General features: G+C 41.3%; 1 protein-coding gene and 1 long non-coding RNA gene across 15 annotated transcripts in view; both read right to left on the reverse strand.

The window, feature by feature from the left end:
• Positions 1 to 1,907: 1,907 nt before the first annotated feature.
• The window catches only part of MLIP (muscular LMNA interacting protein), a 166,274-nt gene continuing 143,392 nt past the window's right edge, over positions 1,908 to 24,789 (reverse strand). For 8 of the 14 annotated variants that reach the window (XM_034766319.1, XM_034766310.1, XM_034766318.1 and 5 more), the window contains 4 exons: positions 11,811 to 11,864; positions 8,125 to 8,286; positions 3,240 to 3,274; positions 1,908 to 2,216 (listed from right to left, as the gene is read on the reverse strand). In XM_034766319.1, the coding sequence (XP_034622210.1) occupies positions 8,128 to 8,286; positions 11,811 to 11,864 (213 nt within the window). In that variant the 3' untranslated portion in view covers positions 1,908 to 2,216; positions 3,240 to 3,274; positions 8,125 to 8,127. The remainder of the gene's footprint in view (positions 2,217 to 3,239; positions 3,275 to 8,124; positions 8,287 to 11,810; positions 11,865 to 24,789) is intronic. The other 6 variants (XR_004645228.1, XR_004645227.1, XM_034766313.1 and 3 more) reach the window with 4 other exon arrangements.
• Positions 24,336 to 24,789, reverse strand: part of LOC117875224 — a 1,484-nt gene continuing 1,030 nt past the window's right edge. Inside the window, exon 2 of the long non-coding RNA XR_004645229.1 lies at positions 24,336 to 24,410. This is a non-coding gene — a long non-coding RNA (uncharacterized LOC117875224). The remainder of the gene's footprint in view (positions 24,411 to 24,789) is intronic.

A 24,789-nucleotide genomic window follows, 5' to 3' on the forward strand; every position in this document is an offset into this window, starting at 1 on the left:
AGGGATAGGATCATGAGACTGTAATTGCCAATATACTCTCCCTTTTCATTGGTTAAAAGAAGCCATTTCCACAGCCATAGAAAATGTTTTTTAAAAAATATACATGGATAAAGAAACTCACAAAACAAGGAGATAGTGAAAAAATTTGATTCTTGTAACTTACTGTTCCTACAAGAGCTTTTTATCTTCTTTGCATTCCCTCCACTTATGAGCTTCAGTCCACAAAGATTCATTTATTTAAAGTTTAAAACATGCTGATAGAATAATAATCTCTGCTAGATATGCAGATCAGCCCCATGGGATTTGGGATTTACAAAGATAAAATCCAAGCATAAAAAAGAAATCAGTCTCTGAAGAATCTCACAAGAAAAGTGAAGCCTTAGGAGAATGGGAAAGAAGAGTTACTAAAAGTCCAGAAGCTTAAGAGTCATTGTTCTCAGAAATGGAGCATAGAGGCTATTTGATCTTTTGCACTGACGTTCACAGTAAGCACTATTTTAAAAATAAATATAAAAATCTGTATGATCTAATTTGTTTTCGTTCAGTGGCTGAATGAAAACAAACTTAAGAACTCTTTAGAATGAGATTGACCCATTATACCGACTTATTTTTGCATTTCTTGCTTCTTTTTGTCAATGTATTCACTCCTATATCTATTCTTAATCTATATTCTGAAACAGCCTCTTGAACTCACTGAAGTGCTCTCCTCAGTCATTTTTGCCATCTATTTGATGGCTGTACTTTTCTCAAGAGGTATGCTCTTAACACCTGTTACTATTAGTCTCTTGAGAAAAGAATTCAGTGTAATAGTTCCTGATAACCAATCCCTGTTACAGAAATGGCAATTTCCTGCAATATCCTGGACAAACTTTATTGAATCAAATTTAATTAACTTTGGAGTTCAGAGTGTTATAAATGCAAAATGTATGTATTTTCTGGGATTGTATGTACTGTCTCAAGGGAGGAGACATGACTAATGTAAATCCTGGTGCATCAGAGGACTTTTAAACAATGGTGCCAGACAAGAATGAACTTTTAGGTAAGTGGGTTTCCTAGGAAACACTCGGAAGGAAGGGAATGTAAATCCAACATTTTGAAGCTATGTCCTGAGGAGAAATCCATTGTCCGCTGATTACCTGTTCACAGGGTCCCAAGATCAAAGGGCAAACTGTATAAAAAGGAGTGACTCACAGATTCATGAGGATTCTTGTTGTGAGCAAAAGCTGTTATGAACTTGTAACCACAGAAAAACCCCTGTGTGATCACCTGCCAGACCCCTGGAGGGAATTAGGGTGATCTCTGATAAGCTTACTAGCATGTGTGTAGGTTTTTACTATGTTTAATATTTTTTCTGTAATGTTTTAACCTTAAAAATAATGTACTTGCTTAGAAAGACTGTATGGTAACTTCTAACTTTGGGACATTATGCTGTTTATAGCCCCTGGGGAGAAAACAAGGCAGGCCTGCTAAGGCAGCTGGGGAACTCACAGTGTAGGCAGGGAACCCTGCTGGTCTCTGCTCAAGAGAGGTGATGGCTGAGGAGCTGAGAGCTGATAAGTGGGTGCCTTTGCTAGACCATAGAAGGGGAATACAGGTGCAGTTGTCCTGAACTGTGACACCTCTTTCGCCTAACTACTGGTGTCCTTTTTGCTCCACATTTCCTGATGTTTAGACTTTAGTGTAAAATATTACAGATCAGTTGGGGGGAAAGGTTTCAGGATGGGGGAGCAGAATTTTCTGGAGAGCTGGTAAGTCTTCATTAGTTAATGTTTGGAAATGGATTTATGCAGAAAATGAATCACAACAAACACTTTTCAGTATATATATATATATACACACATATAGTATATATATATATATATATACATACACACACACACACCAAGTTTATTTAATTTCAGAATATAACTTGTTTTCTAAAGAAAACGTGATGTGTGCTTTGTGGCATACATTAAAACTACAGCAAACATTTCAGGACACTGTATGTAGATTTGCCACATTCATTTCTGTATCTGTGGGGCTCTTTTTGCTGGTGCTTTCTAGATTATCTCTTAAAAATAGCTCTGAGTGCTACTGCTGCATTGCAGTTAATACAAAAGGAAGCAACATTTAAAAAAACAACAACATTTAAATCCACTTGAGGCACTGATTTCATTTCAGTATTGCAACAGGCTTCAAAATACTCTACAGTTTTAGCTTCTGATCCTAATTTACAGCTGCAAAAGAAAAGAAGAATTTTCACATGCATGTACCGGTAACTAGAACACAAAAACCATGTAGGGCCAGATCCTCAGGTGGTATAAATAAGTATAGCTCCTCTGACAACAACAGAGCCACCCCAACATACACCACCTGAGAGTCTGGCTGATAAATACACAATGTTCTGTATCTACACACAAGCATAATGTACTGTCTGCAAGAACTATGTTAATTTACCATAATAAATCATTAACTTTAATGGAACTATCCTGATGTGTGCATAACCATAACAGAGTAAATACTATAACCTTTGTCATTCTTCACCTCATCTTCCCTATTGCTTGCTCCTACTCGTGTCACACCTAAAAGTATATTGTAAGATCTTTGGGGAAGGGACCATGTCTTTAAATAAATACTAGTGCCTAGCTCACTTTTAGCTGTAAAATTTGAAATAAAAGCTGTAAAAATAAGTAATATTTCAAAAAGCATCTGTTTTAATTATGCAACTGATTTACCAAGTTACCTTTAAAAATAGTCACTTTAGAATATACATTTAACTGTATAGTGCCACTAGGTAGAATGATATGTTAATGGTTACTGTTGGAAAGATCAGTCATAGATGGAACATACCCAAATTATACTAATTAAGATTAAGACAAAAATATACAGATAAAACATTCTATTATATTATGTGAGCACAGAAAAACTTTCTTAAAGTGAAGTTGAAGTTGTGGGTAGTAGAGCTGTTAGTATAACTCATTTTTTTCAGGATGCTGACAGTTCCAAAAACCTGGAAAAAAATCTGGGTTCAACCCCACACAAAAGTTTTTCAGCATGTGGCTAATCAAATAATAACAATAAGAATAAGAATTATTCAATGAAATTGACACAAATTTGCAAAATGTTTCAGTAGATCTAAGTATCTTCATTTTTTTTCTGGAAAAAAGATTCAGCTGAAACATTTTGCCTACCTTTAGTTGTGAGTACATTTTAGTGGTCAGGTTGTAACCAAGACAGTTTAAAAAAAAATTAATACTTGCCCTCGCAGCTAGACAGAACCTCTCTCATTGGCAGTCTGTAGGAGACAAAAAAGGGGAAGAGAGAAAATGATGTGCAGAAAAGAACAGAAGCTGCAGTATGGTATATAGGCCTAATCTTACAAACACTTTATTCATGGATAACTTTACCCATAGGAGGACTCCCCTTGATCTCATCTTTTTAAAAACAAAGTTCTCTGCACTCATGATCACCAAAGTATTAATTACACCTATTGACTTAAATAGGATTATTCAAGTGAGTAAAGTTACTCCCTGTGTGTTTGCAGGATCATGCCTTTTAGAGTAGAAATCAATTTCAATAGATACAGTGATTATGAACTCAGAGAACACATGGGCAGATACAAATTAGTGTGAAGTCTAATTAGTTATACATCAGTATACTATTCACTTTCTTTGGTGAAGGTTTTATGCTATCATTTAAAATACCTGTTTCAGAGCAGTTTCCCTCTTCTGAGAGCAGTATAAAATAGTCCTATTATTATTTAAATCAAACCAGTACAAAATCCATCTATGAGAAACAGACAGAATTCAGGGGTATGGTAGATTAAATATGAAACAACAGCATGTTATTTTAACTATGTCAAATTTACATGGTATATGCATTACTATCTTTTCAGAGATTTTGCATTTGATCTGACTGTGGAAAGTGGCTAAGTAACATCTTCCCTGTAATTTTTAATCTAGAAAATATTTTAGGAATACAAAAATATAAAAATACAGAAGTATAAAGCAATACTTATTTTTTCCTCTAATATTATGATGTCCTAATAATAGCCTTGCATCACAATGTACTAATAACGATAACTAATTTTCTGCTTCCCTAAAGCGTGTACAAATGTCATTGAAGCTGGCAAAGAGTATTGACCAAATTCTGCTCTATTACATTCTTGTAGACACAGAGTAATTCCATTGATCTCACTGGATTTATTTGAGATTTACATGGATGCAAATGAACATAATTTGTTCCTACTTGCTTTTTTAATGCACACTAGGAGAATGTAGGTCATTGTCCCACTCTAGAGGCTGGTCCATTTAAAAAGATAATGAGCCTGCTACAGTTAACACTCAGGAGTCTTAGTCCTTTAGCTTAACTGGTGGAGGCTCATACTTTTAGTGTTCATTTAAAGGTTCATTATGTTTTCATTTAGCTAAATTGTTACAGAAATGTTGAGTGGACCTAGTGCTGCAGGCGTTGCTCAGTCAGAACTCACTGGTGTCAATGGAATTTTTGCTTCAGGGAGGAATGATACAGTTTGACGCAAAATAGCGTTACCCATTTTTGACCTGAGCAGCCTAGTCAAACGTTCGGGGCCTTGGAATGTTCCAGCTGGGAATAGAAATTGATGATGGAGCCTAGAATTTATTTGGATACAATCTTGTTTATTTACAAGGAATGTACAAAATCCTGCTTCTGAGAACGCAGGAGGAACCAAAGGCAAAAGGAGTAGTTTCTTAGCTTACAGGCCCATGTTTCTTTTCAGCCAGCATCCCTGACCTAGAACCTCTCTCTAGGTTTCTTTCAGGGTTGCATCATGCTTAAAGGCTTCTGCTTGGATTTCATCAGGCTGTCTCTGTCTCTCTCTGGTTCTGTGTTCCACCTTCCCTCCCGTGCCACTCAGCCATAGAAAGCCAAAGCCCCTCCACCCACACAGTCCAAAACTCCTGGGCAGGTGCACATAACCCTTTTGTTTTAGGTGTGGGATTGGGATTAATTTATCATTACACTTAGGTTAATTGAAGGATGCATTCATGCACCCATTATTCTAAAGGAAGTTTTAACTCACCCCATAACAAGGTTTCACCCAGTTCATAACAATATTTTATCAAAATAAGGAGTAAAAAAAATACAGTTCACATTCTGGAGACCATTGTGCTTAGGGGTATCTCATGGGGTTGAGGGCAGGTTTGTTTGTTGCGTTGGGTTGTGTTTTGTGGGGGTGTATTACAGCTACTCTTTGTCCCGCTATCTGATACCATATATTACCTAAATCCATTATTGTGGTCTCCACAATACTATCTATGAACACCTTACTGCTTACTAGTCCCTTATATACCGCTGTGGAGCCCAAACTCCACAGATCAGCAGCAGCAGTGCTATGAAGGCTGCCCTACCCCCAGATCCTCAGTAGGAGATGCTGACCTCACATGCACACCAGGAATCCTGGCTGGCTATAGAGCAGGCAGAAAATCCCACCCCTAATTCCTGCTGCCAACTCTCCTCTGTCTGGTGGGTGAGATTGTCTTTTTGGAAAGTGTAGACTACAGAAGAGGGCATGTGCTGTGCTGCAGCTCACAGCAGGCTGAAGGGCTGAGCTTGGGGCTGGGAACCTGTCTGAATCTGTGGGCTCTATGAGCCTGCTTTGCACATAAGAATCAGACAGAGTCCAAAGCAAATTAACCCAGAACTAAAGAGCTGAGGTGGAAGAGGCAGCCAAGATTGTGACTGGTGGAAGCAGAGTTCCTTTTAGGCATTTGAAATGTATGCTATACTCCCACTGCCTCTCTGCAATGACACCGAGGGTTTCTACACGCTAATTCCTGGTGCGATTCCTGGGTGAATTCCTGCCTCACTAGACAGAGTTGGGAACAACCTGGTGGAGAGAGGAGGCCCCAGCACACGGCTATATAGAGTCTACTGCAGTAGCCTTTATCAACACAAAAAAGGCATCTGAGCTGGCCTGCGTCATGGAAACCCAGTTTGTTGATACTGCAGGTCCAGTGCTCACTCATCTTGTCTGCCCCCTGGCTACTCATTTCACCACAAACCTAGGCTTGTACAGGATGTAGGAGTAGTAGCTATTCCAGCCTAGCCTCAAGTGCAAGAGAGGTCAGCTGGAGACAAAAAAAAATGGTCTCTTAAATCTACACTTTGGCACTGAAATTAGGCACTCTAGAGTGATAGGTTTTGCCTACCTCTTGGATTTTTCAGACAACGTAGGTAATTAGGGGTGTAACTGCTATCATTTGTACCCACCGTTAATTGTTAGAAAGCACTACGCCTCTAAAACTGGAGTTTGGGTTAAAAATTTGAAAATTTTAAAAACTTGGTCCATATTACGTCTATTATATGATGGCCACATCTTACCCTTTGTAAAATTCCATATATATAGAACCTATTGATTATTATGAATAATTAATGCTGGTCTTTGACCTGGATCATCCCTTAGGTAAATAAAGATTGAGGCTATGTCTACATTACAGACTTCCAGTAGTACCACTATGTTGGTTAGATGTCAATCATACCTTTCACATCCCTGACCGAAATAACTGTGCTGGCAGAAGTCTGTAGTGAAGATGCAGCTGCACCATCAAAGCTAAGCTTTTACCACTTATAGCGTGTTTTGCTCATGTGGGGCTGAAATAAGTTATACCGATACATAGTGCAGCTTTACCAGTATAGTTACATCTGCACTAGAAGCGCTTTGCTGGTATAGTATACTGGTATTCCTATACCAGTAAAGTACCCTATAGGCATGTCCTAAGAGTAATGCATTGTGGCCTGTATTCACACTTTCATAGGTTTTATACACTACACAGCTTTTCACATTAATTCAGTCATGAAATGTTGTCAGTGGCTCCAATGGGAGCAGGACTGGGCCTCCTTTTTTAAAGCCTCATGAATGAATGACATGCTGGGTTAGAACCTGGCTCCAGAGAAGTCAATGTAGCCAGGATTTGCCCCTCTTCTGTGTGTGTGTGTGTGTGTGTGTGTGTGTGTGTTGAGACCTCATCTAACAGGATGCCAGATGTCCAATAATTACTGTAGATGCTTTAGGGTATGTCTACAGTGCAATGTAAGCCCAAGGTTCAAACTCAGGCTCAAACCTTATCCCCTTTCCATCTACACACAAATCACCCACAGCCAACCGACAGCTCAGACTTATGGTCCCAGGACCTCATGGAGTCTGTCTACACAGCAAAGAAAAACTTGCAGTTGGCTTATGCCACCTGACTCGGGCTCATGGGGCTCAGTCTGTGGGGCTGTTTCATTGTTGTGTAGACATCTGGGCTCAGGCCCGAACTCTGGGACCCTCCCACCCAATAAAGTCCTAGAATCCAGGCTCCAGACCAAGCCCAGAAGTCTACACAACAATGATACAACCCCGCAGTCCAAGCCCTGAGAGCCTGAGTCAGCTGACCCAGGCCAATCAGGGTTGTCTAATTACAGTGTAGACATATCCATTGAGATCACAGACAGAATAACAAATGCATTAACTCAGGAAAGATCATAAGTATCGAAGGTGTCTTTATGACGGAAATTGGTTAAAGGACTTAATTATAACAGAATTCCAAGGCCTTATATGTTTTAATATGATGATAATAAGCACACGTGCTCAATGCCTGCAAAAGCTTTATAATTCCATGTGGATATGGTCTTCAGAGACTCAATAGTCAGACTCAATTCAAGGTATTATTAGACTAACTATAATATAATCTGTGGTCCTGTGGCACCTTTAAGACTAACAGAAGTATTGGAGCATAAGCTTTCGTGGGTGAATGCCCACTTCATCAGACGCAAGTAATGGAAATTTCCAGCATGAGGTTGATAGATTTCCATTCCATACGGCTAAATGCATGGAATGGAAATCTATCAACCTCATGCTGGAAATTTCCATTACTTGCGTCTGATGAAGTGGGCATTCACCCACGAAAGCTTATGCTCCAATACTTCTGTTAGTCTTAAAGGTGCCACAGGACCACAGATTCAGACTAACACAGCTATCCCTCTGATACTTGACACCATGCAAGGCACTGCATTTAGCCGTATGGAATGGAAATCTATAATATAATATGTGCATCATAACCCTGGCACACTATAAATTGGGGCACAGTAACATATGATAACTAATTAGCATTACTGGTGTACCTCTTAGCTGGTTTTCGCAGGAGTATCCCTCATGTCCACTCTGAGTGAAAAGCGCTCACTGCAAAGAGGGCTTTCGCTGTCTGGAAGTTTTCCTTTGCTTGTCTTTTTGCTTTCACAGGTGGGAGGCAGAGCTGATTTACTTGGTGCTGCTACAGAATGAAACTAAAGTTGCATGAAAAATAGAACACAGTTATTCTGAATCGAGCTTGGAACCTTTTTTTAAATTAATACTTCTCTTTGGGGAAAATAAAATGCGTTACAAAATGAGGGGCTGGCAACCACGCACAATCTGCCCCTTCAAAAAAAATAAGACAAAGATGTTGGTGTTTCCTACAGCACCAGACTATTCAAACTTCTTTATTCTCATGCTGATACAATTGATTTCTTCTCATCATATCATGTGTCTTTTTTTTTAAGTATGTAGTTATAGATGATTTTAGATATAGAGAACCATACTGCTGAGAGCAGAGACGGGAGACAGCAGGGTCTGGGGTGCTCATTACAGCAGAAAGAGCAATGTTGGCCCTGTCAGTTGACTGACACACACCCATAATTAGTCTATACTATTAGGAAAGGGTGGTGGTGTGTTTCTTACTTTCTAAAAAAGTAGTAGTAAAACAGACGCTTAATTCCTGCAACTTTAAACATACTGGTCCAGGTCCTGGCTCCTCTTTCTCACTGCAGTGAAAAGGAGGCAGAAAGCTGCATAACTCTCCAGATGGGGATTTCCCGGAGTAGGGTGAGTCTCCAGGTAATAGGAGGCAAGGCCACAGTGCTGCTGCATTCCAGCAAGATGCCATCCAGCAGAATGTCCCAAGGGAGCCATTACCAGTCAGTGCAACTTAAAAGAGTGCTCAGGTTGCTCGAAGTTGCACCAGGGCCAGGTCCTGGCCAGCTGCAGGATTGGGGTCCTAAAGGTGGGATAAAGGGACTATCTCCTGCACCACCACCAACTTCTATCACTTTCTTGGTCCCTGGCAAGGCACCTTATGGAAGAGGACACCTCTGTCCATATCCTTCTGACTGAGGCTGAATGGGAGGACTCTAGGCACACCTTGTACTCTTTCTACTTCTTCCTAGGCATTGAAGAACTTTGCTCTCTCCCAGGAGGGCCTTTGTGAAGTTAGCCAGCCGACAGTCCACAAGTCACATCATTGTGTTAAAAATAAGATTTATTAACAAGTGAGAGAAAATCAAATTGGGGCTGGGGCGCTGAGTGGGTTGACCCTGGGAGAGCTGAGAGTCAGGGGGCCCCTTGTTCCCTCCAAGGACTGTCTGCTCAAACTCCAATCTGGGGCTGGACAGACAGCACTGGTGGGAAAAAATTCAGCTTGCAGGACTCAGTGCAGCAGCAGTTTAGCCCTCCCTGGCTGCTCTCCTCCTCCTCTTACTCTGCAGAAGAGTATGGCAAGAGGGAGAAGGGAATTTGCAGGTCATGTGCTCCTAGTGGCATTGTTAGGGGAGATAGGTAATGTAAAGTAAAGGACCCAGTCTTGCAGCAGCAAGAACGGCTCAATAGCAGCCTTAGCGAAGGTTGAAAATTTTAGCAAGGGCTTGTCTACAAAACCCCACAGTTCAGATTTTAGGGTGTGAACTGCAGTGTGCACTGGCCTGCATGAACTAAATGGTACCTAGATCCTGTTTAAAGAGGACACATTAACATAAACTAGCTACCTTTCAGTTCCCACCTGCAGCATCCACATGGGGGAATTAAAGCACAGCAGGCTAGTGTGTGCTGCAGTTCACCCATCCATACTGTGGGATATAACCTAAGCAGAGCTTTGCATTTTTGGGCTGGCCTGAGAAACAATATTTTGTGCACCCTCTCTCCTCCCAAGCCGTAAGGTTGCTGTCCACCATTCTCACATCTTTCTGCACACGGCTGACTTGATAATCTGGGGGAGAACTAGCAAGATAATATTTGGCATACACACCCCCAAAGTGTCTGACTCATTTTCCATGAAAGTGTGAGTACAAGTGAGAGGAAGGGGCCTTTACATTTCCCAGCCTCCTGGAGCAGAAGTAGAGTCCACGGATTAAATGGAAACTAAGATGCTCTATCATATGCTCTGAAGCTAGGTTCTGTTAACAAAACAAATGATCATGCAAGCCCTCAGGTGATACCTCCAATGCATCAATGTTTCATCTCCATCAACCACCCAATATGTTTCAAACCAGTAAGGAAGCCATGTATTTGGTGGTAATTATAGGCAAGTGCCATCTCATTCATTTTATTCCCAGCTCATCTTTAACACTTTCTAATAGACTAGAATTTTCTTTCTTCACTGATAAATTAAATGAGCTGGGTTAATCGATATACAAATAACAGCCAGGGATGATCCTATTTCTGTTATAAGACTTATCTGAAAGGGTTTGGTATAATTACCAAAATTGTGTGGATAATATAATGAGGCTTCAGTAGTCAATATCCATTCATCTACTGTCATTGACTTCATACTGCAGTGAATATTTAGCTATTCCTCGAAGTTAGTTATGCTTTATGTGAATTTCTAAAACAACACTAAGACCTCCAACTTTCCTTCTTAATTAAGAATGTTCAGTTTGATTTAAAAGTTTATATTACATTATATTACATAATATATTATATTACATCTGGTATTCAGTTTCATTTCATTACAGCTTATATCTGGTATTTAATTAGATTATACAGATTTATTTCAACATCAAGACTGTGATTTTAAATTCATGTTGACAACCCTGTTACAAACAAGTTGATCTCTTTGGACAGTGTGGCCTAGTGGATAGAGCACTAGACTGGGTCTCAGGATACCTGGTTTCTATTCCCAGCTCAGCCACTGGTCCCCGGGTGACCTTGGGTCACTTACTTCCCCTCTCTGTGCCTCTGTTTCTCTATCTATAAAATGTGAATAATGATATTGATCTCCTTTTTAACATGCTTTGAGATCTACTGATGAAATGCACTATATAAAAGCTAGGTATTATTATTATGCTCTGTCCCAAGAGCAGCATGCAGAGGATAGCATCAGCTCTCATTTGAAGTGTGTATAATCTGGGATGGTGGTTCACACATCTTAGAGAGGGAAGAGACCCATATTAGTTCATTAAATCCATTCCCAGCAAATTCAAGACCTAGTCCACCCAATACTTATACTACACTGTTACTGAATTTTACCTTAGCTAAGGAAATGGTGCTGGGCAACACATGCTGTAGTGAGCTGTCTGTTGTCCCCTGTATTTTAAAAGAGGGTACGGTAGGTGTTCTCCCAGATTCAACATGTTCACCCCCCCAAGGAGCTGCTGTAAAAGCAATATCTTCTGGTATTTAGAACAGGAGCTACTACTTTACCACAGTCACTGCAGAGTGTGAACTCCTGGGTTTTCAAATGAAGCTCACTGTATATGTTTTACTAGTTCCCATTCCAAGTCATTTAACCTTCCACAAGCACAAATCAGAAACATGGAACACAATGCTACCTGAGCTTCTTGAAGAACACAGGATCCAAAACCACACTATATTTGTTTGTTAATACCAGTGAAACACAACCATTTACACAGTCCATGTGTTGGGCCAAAATCCTTTCTGCAGGTACACTTTCTGTACCCCTGAGGCCAACATATGTTATATTTAACTGCAAAAGCCATTCTGAGCTGGTGCTCATAGATAGCATGCCTGTAGTTATAAAATGCAAATGTCATTCAGTTACCTCCTTGGAGCTGAGTGCTTCGTTTTCTGGAATAGGCACTATGGGATGACTGGGCTGCAGAGCCGAGATGCCAAGGATGTCATGAGAGAGAGAGAGAGTAAGTGAAAAAATATGCAGTTATGAGTTAAATTTTAGTAGCCATCAGAACAACATGATCAAAGCGCCTCAACAACTAATGTGCACAGGGCAGCTAAGCACGCAGTTCCCATTGAGCTTCAGTGGGAGCTGGGCACCTAACTGCTCTTAGGGTATGTCTGCACTGCAAGTGAAGGTGTGATTGTAGCATGGATGGGCGTACCATAAGGTGACCAGATAGTAAGTGAGAAAAATCAGGACGGGGTGGGGGGTAATAGGCGCCTATATAAGAAAAATCCCCAAATATCGGGACTGTCCCTATGAAATCGGGACCTCTGGTTACCCTTCCATACCCATACTAGCTAGATTAAAGCATAGGTACTAGTAGTAGATTAAAATGGTGGTACAGGTTTCAGCATGGGCTAGCTGCCTGAGTATAAGACATGGGGGGGAGCGGGGACACTAGATATGTGCTCAGGTTGCTAGCCAGCTTGTGTCACTGTGTCTGTATCACTATTGTTATCCATGCTAGCTACAGTACAGCTAGCATGGGGTATGCCTATCTGTGCTACAATCACACCTTCACTCTCTGTGCAGAGGTACCCTTTGTTCCTTTGAAAATCCCTGGCCCAAGATATAGGCTAGTTTCCATCTAATCAAATTGACATACAATTTTAAAAAGCACTCGTCACTCTGAAATGACTCAGTCGGAATCCTAGCAAGGACAAATGCCTATGTAAAGGGAAGGTTTAGTATGGGACAATGCACATATAAGTACTTAGCACGCTAATCATTGTATTTCCAACACTTAGCATGTATACCTTCCTAAACAGCTCCCAAGAGTGCTCTCCTTAACCTTGCATCTGAAGAAGTGAGGTTCTTACCCACGAAAGCTTATGCTCCCAGTACTTCTGTTAGTCTCAAAGGTGCCACAGGACCCTCTGTTGCTCCTTAACCTTGGCTTTCAAAGACACTAGTCTTATAATTCTTTAACTAAAAATGCCATTGAACAATTACTAGTACATTCAGAGGGAGGGTTTGTGTCATGGTGCTTCTTTAACATTGTGTGATTTGTATCTGAGTACTGAAGACCTGATCCGAAGTCTATTTAAATCAATGTAAAGACTCCCAGTGACTTCACTGGGCTTTGGAGCATGCCCGAAGTGAATACATAAACCAAACCATACAGAGATAATAGTAGGTTCATAGGACTGCAATGTTTTAATAATCAGATGAAATACAGATCTCATATTTTTAATGTTGTTAATAAAGTTCTCTGAATGGATTGATTTTATGGATTTAGCTTTACAGAAACCTAGTTTTCAGTGTGTCAAAATCACTGTTCTGTGTCAGTAATTAGCACAAATCATTAATTGAATTTAGAAATCACATCAGAATGCCCTGGTCCTGCACTTAAAAGAAAAAAAAAAAAAGAGTTTTGAATCATTACTCATAGAAGCATAAGCCTAGTTTGGTAAACTGTTCCAATAATGAAGGTAGATCAAGTATTGTTTCAACAGGGAGAGAAGTTAAATAAGGAGGGGAGAGAATACGTTAACTCTCACAGTTGAGAATTCATTGCTGGCAGGCACTAAAAATGTTGGCACCAAGAAGATACACACACTGCAGACTCATCCAATTCCATTGGCTGCGGGCTCACTCTCCTGATCCATTCCAAGTAAATAAGCAGGTGGTGTGAGCTACAGTTAGCGCCACAGTTAGTGCACTAGTACAGTTGTACCAATTTGGCTGCTAACATGCTGCTTACGAATTATTGGGATGCTGCAAATTCATTATTTGCCCTAACACAAAATCATGTGTTATTTTGCAAGGAATGTGCAATCAATGTGGGTGGTTGCTGTAGATGGATTGCTTTCTATTTACCTACCAGACAGCAATTAAGTACTCCAAGAGGTATGAAACGCCTACAGCTTGTGCAAAAAAAGTAGTTGACTAGGAAGGTGGAGAGCTGAGAGTGGCTATCATTTGTCTCCATTAAGAAAAAAAACACTATGTACCAACTGTGCACATAGCTAACCTATGAAAAATGAGCTTTTATTACTATTTCCTTGTCCTACCTTCTCTTCTCATTACTTATTGCCCACTCATCTTTAAGTTTCTTCTCCAAGCCCAGGCACAAATCTGCCCTGTTCTACACTATAAATCTCATCCCCTATGTTTCTCCTTGGCTCCCACAATAATCCCCATCTCCCGTCACCCACACCCATCTTTGTCTCCTTCTCTGACTCCCATTCGTGTGCCTTCTTGTAAAAGTAAAAAGCCACAGTGCATGAGGGACTCAAACAGGGAAGGAATACACTCCAGCACTTATCCCTGAGCTTTCTATACGTATTACCAGTGCATATTCTCTACCCATGGCTTTAATTTAAAGGAAGCAGGTGAGGAAAAGTGGGAATGAACAAAGACTTCATTAATATTTCAGTGAAAGAATAAAGGAAATAATGATAATATGGTATTGAGACTTCAGTGGATTGTGTGTCCAATAATAGTGCTCTATTTCCAATTTCTGGAGTATAAAAAGCCTTAAGCTCACTGGAGACCCCTTGTGGTCTAGTGGTTATGGCATTGGATTTGAAATCCAGAGACCTGACTTGGCCACTAATGTGCTGTCTGACTATGGGGAGTCACCTCCCTTGTCTCTCTTTGCCCTCCTATCCTTTATCTGTGTTGTGCATTTAGACTGTAAACTTCAGAGCAGGGTAACGGATTGTGTCTCACTGTGGGCTCGTGCAAGCCTCTTGGTCTCACGTTCTCTTCTTTCAAATCCCTCTTCAGTACCCACTTCTGTTGGGATGCCTCTAAGAAACCAACCAATTAAGTATGGCAAAATGGAATGTAACATACTACAGCACTTTAAAATGATTCAGAACCGTCAAGGTGGGCACGTAGCTAACCTATGTAACTGACTTATCACTGCTATCCTTCCTGGTATTTGTTACACTTGTTGCACTGTGGCTTTGGGCAGATTGCAAGCTCTTTGGGGAAGTGACTGTGTCTTCCTATGCATTTGTATAGCACCTAGGACAAGGGGTCCTGATCCTGAGTGGGGACTCTAGCACCACGGCAGATCAATAGTTAATTATTAGAATAATATTCTGCCTTATCATTTTCAAACACAATGGGCCCTATCAGGGATCAGATACTTGTGTTTAAGGTGCTGGACCAGGATTTAGGAAATCTAAGTTCAATTCCTCATTGTCAGAGATTCACTGACTTTGGGCAAGTCACTTAGGGTATGTCTACACTGCATTGTAAACCCAGGTCTGTGGGACCTGGGCTGGTGGACTTGGTGTTTCCGAGCCCATGCTTGAGCATTCACACAGCATTGTAAATCTGGGCTTACAGTTGCTGGACTCGGGTCTCACAGCTGTGCTCAAGTCTCCATACTGCACTGCACAGACCTTCCAACTTGGGTCTGTGGATTGAGCTGAGTCCACAGTGCAGAATGATAGGGCTTGGACCTGAGTTATAGCAGGACCCAGGCTCTGACCCCTCCCAGCACCCCCTCCCTGCAAGGTCCTAGGACCTGAGAGCTTGCTGACCCAAGTCAGACTGATTTGTGTGTGGATGGGAGGGTGGCTTGGGCTCAAACTAGAGCCAGACCCTAGATTTTGTGTCAAGTGGAGACATACTCAATCTGTCTCTGTACCTCAGTTCCCCATGTGTAAAATGCTTCCTTTGTGTGTCTTGCTTGCCTATTTAGACTGCAAGTCATTTTGGCAGGGGTTGCTTAGTGTGTCATGACAGCACCTAGTACAATGGGGCTCCAATCTCAGGTGAGGCTTTTAGGTGCTACCACAATATAAGTAAAAATATTTGAAAACCAAAATATAATCAAACCTGACCAGCTCCTTCCATAATGACAAATATAAGGTGTTGGGGGGGGGGGGAGGGAAGGGGAAATGGATGTATCTATTTCATTTTGAGAAAGAATAAGCCTGATCAAATGAACATGCTGCCCTGTTTTTCCTACACTTTCCAGGTCCCCCTCATCGTTCTAAATGAACAGTGGGGGCTCAGGGAGTGATTTCTCTGGAAAGATAAGAAACCCTGCTTTCCCTTGCTGGACAATTTATCACTGGACATTCTGACCTCTGACTCATGTAAGACTGTGACCTATGTCTGTTAGCTCTGATGTTGGAGTGCAAGTAAATAGGCTCCATATTTCTTGTTAACAGATGTAGTCTTATGAGAGTCACCATATAGTTCTGTCCTTGGCATACCTGCATCCCCATGTCCACATGGCTGGCAGTAAGACTCTCTCTTTTACAGTGATTTAGACAGATTATTCTCATGTCTGCAGGAGAAGACGGGGGAGCTGGGAGGAGGTAATCACTCCTCTAATTTCTGTCCTTGTTTGCTTTGCTGACTATAAAATTCTCCATTATCTTTAACTAGGTTAATTTAATTAGGTTACTACAATGATGACCTTGGAATTTCCTAGGTTTGCACAGCAATCTTGTAAACAAGATGGGTTTTTTGCCTATTTCTAAGGATAACAGAAGAGCAAAATGGAAAATAAGTACTATTTATGACTGCAAACTATTCTGACAATTACAGAATGCACAATCACATAAGTTCAAAGGGAAAAAAATGCCAAAAAGACTTCATATAGCCTTGACTGAGGCTCAGAATAGAGAAGATTATAAAATAGCTTAATTAGACCTTTGCTCACTTACTGTCATGGAATAATCAACAGGCTAGGCTTGCCTTAAAAAGGTCCGTTTATCATGATTGCACTGTAATTCACAGCTGCCACTAAACTAATACAAAGCTGTCTAAAGTCTTAGCAGTATGTGGCCATTTCATAAACCAAAGGCGTGTCTACACAGTGCATACCAGATGGGTGTAAATTCTAGTGTGCATTAACTGGTCCATGTGGACCCTGCTAGTGTGCACTAAAAGTCCCCTAGTACACATTAATGTAGTTCTCTTTAAAACAGTACTACATTAAACATGCTTTAGGGAACTTTTACTGCACACCAGCAGGGTCCAAATGGGGCAGTTAGTGTACAACACACTAGTGCACACTAGAATTTATTTCCCCTGAGGCAGATTAATGCACCATGTAGGCAAACCCTAATTCACAGTCTAGAAGGGTGCTGTAACCTTTGCTAATTGAAACAGAGGTGTATGACTTCCCACAACCAATGGGAGATGATGTACTTAAAAAATAAGAATGTTGCAACTATAGCAACAGAAATCACATGTACACTATTCTTTTAAAATACTTCATTAAATCTTTAATCCATTTTGAAAATTAAATTAGATTTTCTAGGTACTTTTGAAATGCATAGTTATTCCTTCTCTATGAGAAGGATAAAGAATGGCCTTACTAATCTTTTGTTAGTTCAAAGACAGGGAAAAGTTTATAATAGCATATAAAATGTTTTTCTGTACTGACTGGCATTTGTCTAAAACTATTTTATAGATACCTACCTTTTCCTAGTATAAACTGGTAAAGGATACAAGAACGGCATGAATTATAAAATACTCACAGCAACAGTGTGAAGACTATTTCTAATTAAAGGGAGACAAAAAAATCAAGTGGAAACAGAAGTTGTATAATTATGACAGATGTTGACTCTCTGAAATTTCACGTTATATAAATTAATTTAAAATATTCATTCAGTTAATCACCAGTTCTTTGGCCATCATGTCTCTGCAAAAGTAAGTGTAATACATAAATGATGATCATCATATTTATATTGTGCCTTTTAGCCAACACACACTACAAAGTGTATAAATGAATTGTAATCTATTGTATAGACTGCTGCTGCTTTGCACTTATTAGCAGTTCTTTATCCATAAAACTCAAAACCCTCTACAAAGGTAGGTAAGAACTGTCTCCCTATTTTTACAGATGGGGTAACTGAGGCTTAGAGGAGTTAAGAGTGAGACTCTGACAGGGACTTTTACATGAGCACACAAAAGTGTGTAAGGGATGTCTCTTCCTTGCATGCCCAATGCAAGGGTCTGTAGGAGTTGCACTCCTTGAGTTAGGAAACCCTTGCATTGGGCCTTGACTCCATCTGGCACACAGCAACATGGGCTAAGTACACAAGGTGTGGGACATATAGTGCACCACATAAAGAGTTAGGGTCTGTTTCCCCTGTGCACCAAGAAACTCCAGGAAGAATGATTCTGCTGTGAGCATTGCGTGAGGCTTCATACCAGTTCTAGTGCAAGACTTTTCTTAATACACACTCTGAGGATTGTAGAGCTGCTATCTATTAATCTATGAATAATAGGTAACAATGGTATGAAAACTGTAAGTGATTTGGTCAGTGAAGTGAGGCTGCTATATTACTATGGAGAGGTATTAGAATTTCCTCTATGAATGTGTTGATCTAGCTTAATAGGGGACTGTGAGGGGAGCAAACAGGAACAGTTCTAGATAAGTAGCCCCAAGCGTGTACTTGCAGGACAAGAGTGCAAGCTGTTAACTTCAAGGATCCTGTCTCCAATGGGTTGCAAACCTTGTTTTGCTAGGTTGGGAGGCAAGCGATTAAAAGAAGATTAAAAAGTTAAAAACCTTTCTGTTGGGTAAAAGGGGATCACTTGTCAGGAGCTGTCTAGGGACATGGGCTGCAGAGAGAGTCTAAAGAAATGGGGCCTTGCCACATCTAGGAATGGTAAGATGTAGGGAAAAGCTAGATATGTGTACAGTCTGCTTGATTTTTTTAAGAAACATTTTCTCTGAAATACTTTTGTTTGAAATAAATGATACTTTTCTTTCACTGCTCTCAGAGGGAACAGAATTGCAGGGTATGGACATAAATTAGACCTACTGAGGTAAATCACAATTGATACACATGGGACTATTACCCAAGGCCTGTCTGAGAGTGGGAGAATTGCCTGATTCCATTCCAAGAGACAGATGATGGCTCGAGACCTGAGATCTAGCGGGGGTGCACCCAGTGAGATCAAGAGGGTCTGGGGGTGCAGCTAGCCTGGTAACTGTGACAGATACAAGAGAGTCTATATTGACATTGACCAACATACACAAAGAGACAGTGGCATAGTCTGGACTATAATCTAAATCTCCTGACTCCCAGGCCTGTGCTCTATCTGCTAGATCACAAACGCTCCTGTGACCTCAAATGCCTTGAAATTTTAGGAAGGGAGTGAGGGATAGATTCAAGTCAGCAGAGCTGAATTTTCTTTCATATTCTTGGTTCTAGAGTGATAGGGCTAGTTTTCCAGTTCAGGTTCTAATGCAGCCCAAAACTTTAATCAAATCTGAACCATAACCACAGTCCCGACTGGGCCTCATTCCTGAACACCACATCTGAGCCTAAGTTTAATCAGGATCCATATCTGACCATCACCTTCTCCACCTATTATTTACAATAAGATCTCACTTCACTCCCCACTGAAATGGAGCCTCACCAGCTAACTGCACAGAGAGAAGGTCAGTAGCTACAAAATAACACAGTGCTTTCCATTTACAGCATATAGGTCTCATCAGAAGAGCTCAAAGCGCTTTCCAATTTTTTTTTTTTAAATTAATTAAGCCTCAGAACCCCCCCTTGTGAGGTAGGGAATTAATCTTCTTCTCCTTAAAATCAGGCTACAATTACATACTTGGAATTTGGCCAGGACTAGTTGTATTTTATGAGCTTTTTAATTGTAGTTGAAAGTAGAGATAATTAAGACCACATTTCAGAGTCCAAATTACATCAATACTACTAATAAAATGAAAGTGAATTTTAATTGTACCCATTTGTTCCTTGAAATGTGAAGTTTCCAAAGGTGTCTCAGGTTTCTCTGCTGTTATCCTTTTCTTAAAACCCCTGAAGATTTATTTATACTCCAAATAATAGTGGGGAATTCTTTGGAAGCGTCTACATTCAATAGGCCAAAGATGCAAAGTTTATATATTGCACCTAAAGTTAAGCTTCACTAGAGCTCATGGTTGTTTATTCTGGGGCTTTGGCTCAGTTCAGTTTCGATAGAGAGAGCATCTATGACAGGGGTCAGCAACCTTTCAGAAGTGGTGTGCCGAGTCTTCATTTATTCACTCTAATTTAAGGTTTTGCGTGCCAGTAATACATTTTAATGTTTTTAGAAGGTAAGTCTATAATATATAAATAAACTATTATTGTATGTAAAGTAAATAAGGTTTTAAAAATGTTTAAGAAGCTTCATTTAAAATTAAATTAAAATGCAGAGTCCCCCAGACCGGTGGCTAGGACCTGGGCACTGTGAGTGCCACTGAAAATCAGCTTGCGTGCCGCCTTCGCCACGCGTGTCATAGGTGCTCTATGATGTCCTGTGTTTTTCCAGAGTTTGGGAGTGTTTGAATCTGTGGGGTTGATTCAGGCCCATCTTTTCAACAAACTAAAATCAAAGCATTATATTTGTTTCCTTTGTAGCTCTCTTGCCCACCAAAGTTTGCTTGATTGTCCTCATTCAAGGCATTTATTTCTATTTTCCTGCTCAACGGCTTTATAATCAGCAAAATAATTCCTGTGGTCACTTCCAATTTTTTTTTGTCTGATTAAGGAAAATATTGTCCTGTGCTGGAGTTCCAAACTATAGAATCATTTCTACTAGAGACTGGGGTTTGTTTCCCATTTTCTATACATACTTTAGCTTCCAGGGTTTAATGGAAATAGAATTGGAGACACATCACATTGTCTGAAGAATTAAAATTGAGGAACAGAAGCAGGTATTAGGACAGGTGTAGTGTTTGTGTTTGTTTTTCTTTTGGCTTTCCTCCTGGAACCAAGTGCTCAGATATCACATGATAATCAGGAAAGAAAGAAAGAAAGAAAGAAAGAAAGAAAGAAAGAAAGAAAGAAAGAAAGAAAGAAAGAAAAGGTGATATTAAAGGCACCACAGCAAACTATCCCTATGCGAAGTAAAGATAGAAAAGAATAGTAAAAGGCCAATATGGCTCCATCCAGAACTCTTTAATGACCTGAAAATTAAAAAGGAATCCTACAAACAATCAAAACATGGACAAATTGCTAAGGAGGAATACAAAAGAATAGCACAAGTATGTAAGGAGAAAATCAGAAAGGCAAAAAGCACATGAGTTATATCTAGAAAGGGATATAAAAGGCAATAAGAAGAGGTTCTGTAAGTACATTAGGAGCAAGATAAAGATCAAGGAAAGTGTAGATCCTCTACTTAGTGAGAAAGCATTGCTAATAATGGATGACATCAAGAAGGCTGAGGTGTTCAATGCCTATTTTACTTCAGTCTTCACTAAAAAAAAAAATAATTGCGAACAAATACTTTAGACAATTAAAATTAAGGGGGAAGGAGTGCAACCCCAAATAGGGAAAGAAAAGGTTAAAGACTATTCAGATTATTTAGATGTATTCAAGTCTGCAGGGCCTGATGAAATTCACCCTAAGGTATTTAAGGAACTAACTCAAGCAATCTCAGAACTGTTAAGGATGATCTCTGAGAACTCAGAGGATGGGTGAGGTCCCAGAGGACTGGAGGAGGGCAAACAGAGTGCCCATCTTTAAAAAGGGGAACAAATTGGAAATGGAGACTTATAGACCAGTCAGCCTAACTTCAATACCTGGAAAGATACTGGAACAAATCATTAAATAATCAATTTGCAAGCACCTAGAGAATAATAGGATTATAAAATAGAGCCAACATGAATCTCTCAAGAACAAATCATGCTAAACCAACCTAAATTCCTTCTTTTACAGGATTACTGACCTAGTGGATAGGGGGAGCTGTAGATATGATATACCTTGATTTTAGTAAGGCTTTTGACACAGTCCCACATGACAGTCTCATAAATAATGTTAAGAGTTGTTATCAAGAGGACAGTGATCTATTGTTTTCCATGTCCACAGACAATAGGACAAAAAGTAATGTGACCTTAATCTGCAGCAAGGGAGATTTAGGTTGTATATTAGGAAAAACTTTCTAACTATAAGGCTAGTTAAGCACCGGGATAGGCTTTCAAGGGAGGATGTAGAATCCCTATCACTAGAGGTTTTTAAGAACAGGTTAGACAACCACCTGTCAAGGCTTGTATAGATATATTTCGTCCTGTCTCCTGTGCAGGGGGCTGGACTAGATGACTTCTCAAGCCATACATTTCCTATGATTCTAAGGTTAGCTCATAGGCCTTGGCTACACTTGCAGATGTGCAGTGCTGTGAGTTAAACCTGACTTCGTGCAGCTGAGTAGGGAAAGCGCTGCAGTCTGTCCACACTGACAGCTGCCCAGCACACTGTCGTGGCCACATTTGCGGCAATTGCAGCGCTATTGGGAGCAGTGCATTATGGGCAGCTATCCCACAGAGCACCTTTTCCCATTCTGGCACCGTGGGTTGTGGGAAGGGGGGTGTGGGTGCCGGGGATTCTGGGTCCTGTCCCAAAGCCCCATGATGCATCGCTTCACATCCCAGAAATCCCGTTTGTTTCCGTCCACCTTTGGTGCCATCTTTCAACGGTTTCTGTGCAGCGCAATCTGTCTGCGAGAAATGGAGTCCGAACTGCTGAGGCGTATGCTGAGAAGTCTCGCCAGTACGTCACATTTGGCTGTCGAACTATTCCTTAAGATCCAAAGTGACAGTGAGAGTGAGGGTGAGGAGTCCGACAATGCTATCGAGCTGCGTAACGTGTACTACACAAAATTGCTTTTGGCATTCACGGACATGCTCAGCACCGTGGAACGCCGCTTTTGGGCTTGGGAAACAAGCACCGAGTGGTGGGATCACATCGTCATGGAAGTCTGGGATGACGAGCAGTGGCTGCAGAACTTTCGGATGAGAAAAGCCACTTTCATGGGACTGTGTGAGGAGCTTGCCCCCACCCTGCGGTGCAAGGACACGAGATTGAGAGCTGTCCTGCCAGTGGAGAAGCAGGTGGCTATTGCAATCTGGAAGCTGGCAACTCCGGTCAGTCGCAAACCAGTTTGGAGTAGGAAAGTCGACCGTTGGAATCGTGTTGATGCAAGTTTACAAGGCCATTACTTGCATCTTACTCAGAAGAACCGTGACTCTGGGTAACATGCAGGAAATAGTGGATGGCTTTGCACAAATGGGGTTCCCTAACTGTGGAGGGGTGATAGATGGGCCGCACATTCCTATTCTGGCACCACCCCACCTAGGATCCGAGTACGTTAATCGTAAGGGGTATTTCTCTATGGTTCTCCAGGCACTTGTGGATCACCATGGGCATTTCATTGACATTAACACAGGTTGGCCCGGAAAGGTGCATGACACATGCATCTTTCAGAACACTTGGCTGTTCAGGAAGATGCAGGCCGGGACTTTTTTCCCAGAGTGGAAGATCACGGTAGGGGAAGTTGAAATGCCCATTGTGATCCTTGGAGATCCCGCTTACCCGTTAATGCCGTGGCTCATGAAACCCTACACAGGGAGCCTTGACAGCAGCAAGGAATGGTTCAACTACAGGCTGAGCCGGTGCCGAATGACTGTGGAGTGTGCCTTTGGCTGTTTAAAGGGCTGCTGGCGATCTCTGTATGGGAAGCTGGACTTGGCTGAAAACAGCATCCCTGCGGTTATATCCGCGTGCTGTGCCCTCCATAATATTTGTGAAGGGAAGGGTGAAAGCTTCACTCAGGCATGGCCCTCCGAGGTTCAACACCTGGAGGCTGAATTTGCACAGCCAGAGAGCAGGGCTATTACAGGGTCCCAGCGTGGGGCTGCAAGGATTAGGGATGCCTTGAGGGAGCAATTTGAGGCTGAAAACCAGCAGTGATATCTGGTGCCCTGCACGGGAGTGAAGTGCAGTAGTTCCAGTCTTTAGGAATCAGTGTCTGCTAAGCAGACAAGCAGACTTGCAGTGCCTGTTTATTTCCTGGGCTATGGAGTCTTTTACTTTTATGCAATAATAAAGAATGTTTTCAAAGCCAAATAATCCATTTATTGAAAAGAAAAAAAAAATATTTATTGAAAAGAAACAAGGGGGTGGAGTGGGGAACAGTACAATCACAGATTTGTGTATGTCCTGTCTGGTGTGCTGTGCAGTGAGTGCTGCACTTCAGGACAGCTATACTGCATGGTGATGGGGGTTGAGTGCAGAAGGTAAGGGTCGTGGTTTTCAGGGCTGGGTGGTGAAGATACTGGTGTTGGAGGCAGCGGGTGGCGTGAAGAACATGGAAGTTGGGGAAAGTGGGTTGGAGGTGACAGTGGGGCACAACGGAAAGAGTTTTGGGACAAGGGCTGTGGGGAGGGGTGGCGTTTGCATTTGCGGTATTGCTCCTCTTTCTGCATGGCTACCAGCTCCTGGATAGCGTCTGCTTGGCACTCCAGGATGCTTATGAGCCTATCAGTGCTTTGCTGCAGGTGCTCCGTGCTTTGCTGCCAGTGCGCTGCGTTTTCCTGGCGGATCCTGCTTTCTCTCTCCCTCCAGTCCTGTGCTTTCTCATTCTCTTTAATAGATTGCCGCATCACTTCTTGCAGCATGTCGTCTTTGCTTTTTCGCGGTCTCTTCCTGAGTCTATGCCGTCTCTGAGCAGGCAATAAGAGGGACAGCTGAGGTCTCAAGGTTGATGCAGCTGTATAGGCAAAATGCAACATTTAACAGAAGCAGCATTGTTTATACCAGACAGACTAATGATTCCCCCCAAACTTAAGGAGTAGAAAACACACAGGGTCTACACAATAGCATAATTTTCCTGTCTGAAACAGAGCACACATAACCCACGGGAGCCTCAAAATGGTGACAAGTATCAGAGGGGTAGCCGTGTTAGTCTGAATCTGTAAAAAGCAACAGAGGGTCCTGTGGCACCTTTGAGACTAACAGAAGTATTGGGAGCATAAGCTTTCGTGGGTAAGAACCTCACTTCAGATGCAAGTAATGGAAATCTCTAGAGGCAGGTATATATTAGTGTGGAGATAACGAGGTTAGTTCAATCAGGGAGGGTGAGGTGCTCT

Source organism: Trachemys scripta, chromosome 3 (genome assembly GCF_013100865.1).
Source record: "Trachemys scripta elegans isolate TJP31775 chromosome 3, CAS_Tse_1.0, whole genome shotgun sequence".
Lineage (NCBI taxonomy): Eukaryota > Metazoa > Chordata > Testudines > Emydidae > Trachemys > Trachemys scripta.